Below are 9,751 nucleotides of genomic sequence, written 5' to 3'. Positions count from 1 at the left end.
TAGCAAGTAGGACTTACATACAATGTGAATACGGCTTGATAAACATGCAAAGAAAAAAGTTTGCATGAATACTTAATCTAAAAAGGTAACTATAGGTGTAACATTTTATGATTAAAAAGAAAAAAATTCTGTTTAATAACATGACATACAGGCAAATACATTCATAATTTTTTCTTCAATTTGCTATAAAACTTTTATTTAAATACAGTACTAAATATTTTTTACTACCGGTAATATTCTTCATGTATACAGACCAGGATAAAGGGTTTTCAATAAGGAGAGACTGGAGGCAATTGTCCCTCTTTTTTAATGATAAAAATACATCTCTTCAAATATTTTAATTGGCAAAATAAATTATGGAAATGCTTTAAAAACAGCCTATTCTAAAGGGTAAATTCATCTCCTCTCTACAGTCACAATTATTCAAAAGCCCTAGAGATAATGATATTGTTCCGGAATTACCTCTAGCCACTGATTCTGTTTCTGTTCCCCTTTGTTGGCCCCTGCTTTTGGTACATAGTTTTTCCCAGAGTACTTCTCTTCTTCAGATATACATTTCGTGTGTTTATCATATTCTTGCCCCCTGAAATTTCAAAATAGACATTTATTTTTAGTAATACTTAGAAAATATTAATATGGAAATACATATGTAGATGGTAATAGATTTTCAATTGAATTTGTACAAAAATTCTTAAAAACTGCAATATATTTGATTTTTGTTTTCTCTCCTTTTAAAGTCAAACAATATGAAATGTTCACTGAAAGTATAATATAACCATATTGAACAATTAGCAAACTTCCACCAATTTGGTCAAAGGGAAATAACTCAAAATGTATTGTGTTTGAAATCTTACATATTATCCAATATTAATATAAAATTCTCAATAATTTCTGAATGACACATGAGGGAAATATTACTTTGTCAGACTTCAATTAAAAAATTTTTAAAAGATTGATTTTCACCATGAAAACTTGATCAGGAAGAGTAAATTATATTGTACTTAAGAGAGGTGTTTACTCTTTTCCTCATTTTTCACACAGGACACAAAACATACTGAAGGTATGTGGCCCCACCCTACCCCCCAGGGTTATGATTTGAACAAACTTGAATCTACCTGAGGATGCTTCCCAGGGCTGGGACGATTCAAATATGTCACAATATTTGCAATTGGCAATCTTCGGCTGACTCCACTATATGTTCCGTTCGAAATGTGTCGAGAGGTACGAGCCACCCGAGGAGCTCCGAATGTCATATTTGAGCCATGATCATATGATATGTATCACAATATGTTTAATTGGTTATAAAATCTTTTTTTGCATTGAAATAAGCAAAATATTTCTTTGTATATATATAAAAATAATTTCTATATTTTCAGTCTTGGCAAATCTCGCAGGGATTTATAACATGCATATATATTGTAAGACATTAAATAAATCACCAAAAAACAAAATTATATGAATTACCCTTGTAATTTTTTTTTATCTACACATAAACTTATCATACCAGAATTCCTTGCTACAGTCAATACAGGACAATGACTTGGCTTGACGACATTTTGTTGTGTAATGCTTTTCCACTTGGTTTTTCTTTAGTGAATCACCACAAGCATTGCAAGAAAAGAACACCATCTGTATTAAAAAAAGATAATATGGTGATGGTCTTGAAAAATACAACACATAAAAATAACTATTTTTAGAGTCAAATCTGAAAATAATACGATGATAATACAATAGTACTTGTTTGAAAACAGTTCAAAACATGTAAATTTATAGATGCTGTACAAGTATAACAATTTTTTTAAAATCCACGTTGATTAAGTCCACACATTTAATACTTCAAATAGGCCTACATATGAATATTAGGCTTAGCGCATGTCTTTGAGCAATCTTCCTTTCAAAATTTCTGACTAAAATGGTTATCAAAAAGACTGTTTAATAAAAGTTTCCTTTCATTATTGCAAAAGAGAAACGTCAAATCTTGCCTTACATCGATTCAAAAAATCTACAAACATGTGGCGGAAAACAACAAATAAAAGTAAAATGCAAACTTGTCTTACGCACACTTTTTAATTCCGTGTAAATACACCGCGCATTAGGCATATAAATACATATTACCATATATATAAATTTTTCATTAAAAAGAATGTATGTCAGTTAGCTATTGATTAATTTTTATCCAGTTATTTTTTGTTTGTTTGTTTGTTTGTTTGTTTGTTTGTTTTTGTTTTTTTTTTTTTTTTTTTTTTTTTTTTTTTTTTTGGGGGGGGGGGGGGGGGGTTGTCTTCTATGTTTTCTGCCATCTTAATAATAATTATTTAAATAAATTGGCTGAAGAATAGTAGTGTGTCTTATATAATTATTCATTGCATTCGTGCCAATTTTTTACACTATCTTCCAATAAAAAATAAGTTTGCATACAATAACTTAGGAATAACTGAACATTCTAATATAAAGAAATTAATAAAATCTCTCATACATACATATATGTATATATATTTTTAAAGAGGGGGGGGGGGGTCGCCAACCGGCGTTAGAAGTCAATAATATGTCGTGAAACGTGTACAAAAACGGCATATCGACATCCTATACCGTGAACACGTTAAGATTGAATTTGAAGAAATAGCTGTGATGTCATTCCTTTGTTCTTGCAGTCAAAAATGTATATCCGTGACAGTGCAATATAAGTGAGCATATTAATCCGGTGTAATGTCGAAAAGCCCCCCCCCCCCGTAGAACATGGAAAGCGGGGGGGGGGGGGGGGGGTACGTAAAATTTCTACGTAGAATAAAAATGACCCGGGGTTAATATTCTAGGTTAAGCACTGCAGGATTTTTATTTTCGATAGAAGAAATCCATCCAGACCAGTAATTCTACGACTCGATCCAATCACGTTGAGTAATGATCGACCCCCACAGAAATCTGACCCTCATCTTTTTTTTTTTAATATGATAAAACCTTTATAAAACTCAAATGTGATACGCGTTAATCCTCATGGACTGGGGGATTCGCGAAGGCCTGGAGATACTGCCTCCTTTTCTATTGTCTTTTTCTTATTTTTATTTATTTTTTTTTACTTTCAAATGTTTGTTGATGAGGGAGCAATGTAACACCCATCCACCCACCCCCTCCATAACGTTACCTTTCATTAAAAAAAAAGAATTTCGAACTTCTAATTAACATCCCCCTTCCCCGTCTCCTCAACCCGGTGCTTTTAATAACTTAAATTCTATCATCAGACTTTATTTCAAGTGATTATTTACAAACTATATCTCTATAATAGCTTGAAGATGACGCTTTTGCGAGAATGAGGCAACCTTGTAACAATTTTATAAAGTCCACATTTTGATATTTCTTTTTTGATTTTATGTATCTAATCTTTAACAGAATGATTTTAATTTTCCCAGAAGCATGATCGACAAGAGCCTGTGATAAGGTGAACATCTACTCAAACTAGTGCTAATTGTAACGGGGACCGTTACAGATGTTCCCCAAACGCTCCCCAACTCCCTTTTGGTGCCATATTCCATGTAAGCTTCATTAAATAGGACAAAATTTATGCATTTGAGACTTTAATTATCAACGCCAAGTTCATTTAAATTTTAGCATTGCACGCGTGCGCATGTGAATGCATGTGCGTAATGACCATATCATCTTGTCTACATAATTTATAAATTTTAATATACTAAATATTAAAGTATTTAAACCAAAAGTATTAAAACATACGCTCATTCAAGTGTATTTTTGATTTAACTCATTTCACGTGCACGCACGTGCATACATGAGCATGGTGACCATATCTACTTGTAGAAGTCCATTACATCTATCTATGTTCTAAATCCCACCCCGTTTGGTTGAAAACCAAGGGAGTTATAGCTGTTTAAAGTTTCAGCCAATCCGATTACAGCGCATGTACACCCACATGTATGCATGTGCATTGTGGCCACACCTTCTTGTAGAGGTTTATTAAATCTATCTATTTTCCAAATCCCATCCTCTTTTGTTGAAAACTAAGGGAGTTATAGCTATTTAAAGTTTAAGCCAATCAGATTGCAGCGCACGTGCATGCACGTGTTTTCATGATAATTGTTATATATCATGTTGTAGGATATCTTTATGCATGGCTATGTTCAAAATTCCATAAGATTTCTTTGAAAAACAAGAAAGATATAGAGACTTTAGTTTCAGCCAATCAGAGCGAAGCGCACGTGCATGCGGTAAGATCTTGGTATTTTGGCCATGTCATACTGTCTATGCTACAAATATATCCTTACATTTTGAATTTCAAAGCATTTCATTACAAATGTAAAAAGTTACGCCTATATCACTTAAACCGGTTATTTCACGTGTTGCACGCGCGTGCTCTTGCAAACACACATGCATGTACGTGCTTTTATGAAAATTCTTGTTAATCATGCTGTAGATCTTCATAATTTGTGACTAAGTTCAAAATTTCAAATGATTTTGACAAGAAACAAGAAAGATATTGAGACTTCAGTTTCAGCCAATCAGAGCGAAGTGCACATGCATGCGCGTGAGATCTTGCCATATTGACAGAGTCATCTTGTTTATACTACTAATATATCCTTACATTATGAGTTTCAAAACATTTCATCAAAAAATAGAAAAGTTACGGCAGTATACATTATATTGGTCATTTCACGTGTTGCACGTGCGCGCTCTTGCAAGCACGTGCGCGCAAAATGACCTTCGTTTGGCAACTCTACATAACATGCCTACTGACCCTAAAAAGGTTTCACCTAAGTCGGATGTATAGTTTACAAGATCACTGGTGGACAAAATTTTCCCAGGAAGAAGAAAAATAATAATAATAATAACTAGTGCTAATTGTAACGGGAACCGTTACAGATGTTCCCCAAACGCTCTCCAACTCCCTTTTAGTTCCATATTCCCTGTAATATACTATATGTGAAAGCATTCAGTCCAAAAGTATTAAAAATCACTCATTCAAGTGTATTTCTTATTTCATTCGTTCAAAATGCACGCACATGTGTGCACGTGCATGATATTCATACCTTCTTGTAGGAGTCCCTTATATTTATTTATGTTCTGAATCCCATCCTGTTTGGTTGAAAAACAAGGGAGTTATAGCCATTTCAAGTTTCAGCCAATCAGATTGCAGCACACGTACATGCGCGTGATTTCATGATTATTTTTCTATATCGCATTGTAGGATATCCTAATGAATGATTATGTTTTAAATTTCAAAGCATTTCGTCAAAAAACAAAGTAGATATAGTCATTTAAAGTTTCAGCCAATCAGATCGCAGCACACGTGCATGCGCGTAATTTCTTGAAATTTTTTGTATATCATATTGCAGGGCATCCTAATGTATGACAATGTTTCAAATTTCAAAGCATTTCGACAAAAAACAAAGGCGATATAGTCATTTAAAGTGTCAGCCAATCAGATTGCAGCACACGTGCATGCACGTGATTTCATGAAATTTTTTCTATATCATATTGTAGGATATCCTAATTCATGACTATGTTTTAAATTTCAAAGCATTTCGTCAAAAAACAGAGAAGATACTGAGATTTTTGTTTTAGCCAATCAGAGCGAAGCGCACGTGCATGCGCGTGAGTACGTGCTAATTTGACAATGTCACGTTATGTACACTATTAATATATCCTTACATAATGAGTTTCAAAGCATTTCATCGAAAAATGTTAAAGTTATGGCTATCTTAAATATATTAGTCATTTCACTCATATCACGCGCCCGCACGTGCAGGCGTATGCGCGCAAAATGACCTTCGTTCCGCACACCTACACTACACACCTATTAACCCTAAAAAGGTTTTAGGTCAGTTGGGTGAACAGTTTCTGAGAACACTCGCGGACAAAAAAGTACCGGAGAACAAATAAGAAAAAAAATAATAATAATAATAACTAGTGCTAATTGTAACGGGAACCGTTACAGATGTTCCCCAAACGCTCCCCAACTCCCTTTCGGTGCCATATTCCCTGTAAGCTTCATTAAATAAGACAAACTCTGTGCATTTTTGACTTTAACAACGTTTTTCCAGAAGGATACCAATTATATTCAATTTTTAGCATTGCACCCACGCGCATGTGAATGCATGTGCGTTATGACCATATCATCCTGTCTTTCAAGAGTATTTTTAAATATACTCGTTTCAAATGCACGCACGTGCGTGCACGTGCATGATGATCATACCTTCTTGTAGGAGTCTCTTACATCTATCTATGTTCTAAATCCCATCCTGTTTGGTTGAAAAACAAGGGAGTTATAGCCATTTAAAGTTTCAGCCAATCAGATTGCAGCACACGTGCATGCGCATGATTTCATGATTTTTTTTATATCATTTTGTAGGATATCCTAATGCATGACTATATTTTAAATTTCAAAGAATTTCGTCAAAAAACAAAGGAGAAATAGCAATTTAAAGTTTCAGCCAATCAAATTGCAGCACACGTGCATGCGCGTGATTTCGTGATTTTTTTTTTGTATATCATTTTGTAGGATATCCCAATGCATGACTATATTTTAAATTTCAAAGAATTTCGTCAAAAAACAAAGGAGATATAGCCATTTAAAGTTTCAGCCAATCAGCTTGCAGCACACGCACATGCGCATGCTTTCATGAAAATTCTTATATATCATGCGTTAGATCATTATAATGTAGGACTATGTTCAAAATTTCAAAGGATTATGACAAGAAACAAGAAAGTTATTGATACTTTAGTTTCAGCCAATCAGAGCAAAGCGCACGTGCATGCGCATGAAATCTTGCTATTTTGACCATGCTATCTTGTCTATACTACTAATGTATCCTTACATTATGATTTTCAAAAAATTTCATCAAAAAATAGAAAAGTTACGGCAATATCCATTATATTGGTAATTTCACCTAATGCACGTGCGCGCTCTTGCAAGCACGTGCGCGCAAAATGACCTTTGTTTGGCAACTCTACATAACATGCCTACTAACCCTAAAAAGGTTTCACCTAAGTCGGATGTGTAGTTTACAAGATCACTCGTGGACAAAATTTTCCCAGGAAGAAGAAAAATAATAATAATAATAATAATAATAATAATAATAAGAAACAGAGTAAAAACAATATGTTCCCCAACTTCGTTTGGGGAACATAACTAGTGCTAATTGTAACGGGGACCGTTACAGATGTTCCCCAAACGCTCCCCATCTCCCTTTTGGTGCCATATTCCCTGTTAGCATAATTAAATAAGACAAACTTTATGCATTTGAGACTTTAACAACGTTTACCCAGAAGGGTACCAAGTTCATTCAAATTTTAGCATTGCACGCGTGCGCATATGAATGTACGTGCGTAATGACCATATCATCTTGTCTACACTATCTATACTTTAATATACTAAATATTAAAGTATTTAATTCAAAAGTATTAAAAAATAGGCTCATTCAAGTGTATTTTTGGTTTTACTCATTTCACGTGCACGCACGTGCATACATGAGCATGGTAACATACTTTTGTAGAAGTCCATTACATCTATCTATGTTCTAAATCCCACCCCGTTTGGTTGAAAACCAAGGGAGTTCTAGTTGATTAAAGTTTCAGCCAATCAGATTGCAGCGTACGTTCACGCACGTGTTTTGATGTGCATGGTGATCATACCTTCTTGTAGAAGTCCATTATATCTATCAATGTTCCAAATCTCATCCTGTTTGGTTGAAAATTAAAGGAGTTATAGCTATTTAAAGTTTCAGCCAATCAGATTGCAGCGCACGTACACGCACGTGTATGGATGTGCATGTTGACCATACCTTCTTGTAGAAGTCTATTGTATCTATCTATGTTCCAAATCCCATCCTGTTTGGTTGAAAACCAAGGGAGTTACAGCTATTTAAAGTTTCAGCCAATCAGATTGCAGCACACGTGCATGCACGTGTTTTCTTGATAATTGCTATATATCATGTTGTAGGATATCCTAATGCATGGCTATGTTCAAAATTTCAAAGGATTTCATCAAAAACCAAGAAAGATATTGAGACTTTAGTTTCAGCCAATCAGAGCGAAGCGCACGTGCATGCGCGTGAGATCTTGCTATTTTGCCCATGTCATATTGTCTATGCTACTACTATATCCTTATATTATGAGTTTCAAAGCATTTCATCAAAACAGTAAAGATTTACGTCTATATCAATTAAATCGGTCATTTCACGTGTTGCTCGTGCGCGCTCTTGCAAGCACGTGCACACAAAATGGCATGTTGACAATGTCATCTTATCTACATTTATAATATGTCTACATATTCTAAATATCAAAGCATTACATCGAAAAATGTAAAAGTTACGGCAATTTCAAGTATATTGGTCAATTCACGTGTTGCACGTGCGCGCTCTTGCAAGCACGTGCGCGCAAAATGACCTTCGTTCCGCAAATCTACATAACATGCCTACTTACCCTAAAAAGGTTTCCCCTTAATCGGATGTGTACTTTACAAGATCATTCGCGGACAAAATTTTCCCGAGAAGAAAAATAATAATAATAAGAAACAGAGTAAAAACAATATGTTCCCCAACTTCGTTTGGGGAACATAATAACTAGTGCTAATTGTAACGGGAACCGTTACAGATGTTCCCCAAACGCTCCCCAACTCCTTTTTGGTGCAATATCCCCTGTAAGCTTCATTAAATAAGACAAACTCTGTGCATTTTTGACTTTAACAACGATTTTTCAGAAGGATACCAATTATATTCAAATTTTAGCATTGCACCCGTGCGCATGTGAATGCATGTGCGTTATGATCATATCATCTTGTCTACACTATCTACATATCTTAATATACAATATAATAAAGCATTCAGTCCAAAAGTATGAAAAATCACTCTTTTAAACGTATTTTTCATTTCACTCGTGTCAAATGCACGCACGTGTGTGCACGTGCATGATGACCATACCTTCTTGTAGGAGTCCCTTATATCTATCTATATTCTAAATCCCATCCTGTTTGGTTGAAAAACAAGGGAGTTATAGCCATTTCAAGTTTAACCCAATCAGATTGCAGCACACGTGCATGCGCGTGATTTCATGATTTTTTTCTACATCATATTGTAGTATATCCTAATGCATGACTATGTTTTAAATTTCAAAGCATTTCGTCAAAAAACAAAGGAGATATAGTCATTTAAAGTTTCAGCCAATCAGATTGCAGCAAGCGGGCATGCGCATGCTTTCATGAAAATTCTTACATATGACGCTGTAGATCTTCATAATGTAGGTCTATGTTCAAAATTTCAAAGGATTATGACAAGAAACAAGAAAGATATTGAGACTTTAGTTTCAGCCAATCAGAGCAAAGCACACGTGCATGCGCGTGAGATCTTACTTTTTTGACCATGTCGTTTTGTCAATCCTTCTAATATATACTTATAATATAAATTTCAAAGCATTTCATCAATAATTTAAATAGTTACATGTACGTCTGTATCAATTATATTGGACATTTCTCGTGTTGCACGTGCGAGCTCTTGCAAGCACATGTGCATGCACATGCTTTCATGATAAATCTTATATTACAGGCTGTAGATCTCCCTAATGTATGACTATGTTCAAAATTTCAAATGATTTTATCAAAAAACAAAAAAGATATTGAGACTTTAGTTTCAGCCAATCAAAGCGAAGTGCACGTGCATGCGCGTGCGATCTTGCTATTTTGACCATGTCATCTTGTGCATACTACTAATATATCCTTACATTATAAGTTTCAAAACATTTCGCCATAAAA

At 34.5% G+C, this 9,751-nt stretch overlaps 1 protein-coding gene across 1 annotated transcript; it reads right to left on the bottom strand.

Annotated features, from left to right (window-relative positions):
• Positions 1-462: 462 nt before the first annotated feature.
• LOC134263805 (cell growth-regulating nucleolar protein-like) lies at positions 463-1,637 on the bottom strand (the record flags this gene model as incomplete). Its single annotated transcript, XM_062746183.1, has 2 exons — positions 1,505-1,637; positions 463-583 (listed from the first exon to the last, which is right to left on the bottom strand). Coding segments are annotated over exons 1-2 (246 nt in total), but the record flags the coding sequence as incomplete, so codon positions are not given.
• Between the last annotated feature and the right edge of the window lie 8,114 nt (positions 1,638-9,751).

The sequence above is a fragment of the Saccostrea cucullata genome, unplaced genomic scaffold (genome assembly GCF_032062105.1).
Source record: "Saccostrea cucullata isolate Sc308-1 unplaced genomic scaffold, CSIRO_AGI_Scuc_v1 ctg11050, whole genome shotgun sequence".
NCBI lineage: Eukaryota > Metazoa > Mollusca > Bivalvia > Ostreida > Ostreidae > Saccostrea > Saccostrea cuccullata.
Note: the sequence above shows the minus strand (reverse complement) of the source record. Positions and strands in the feature narration are given on the sequence as shown.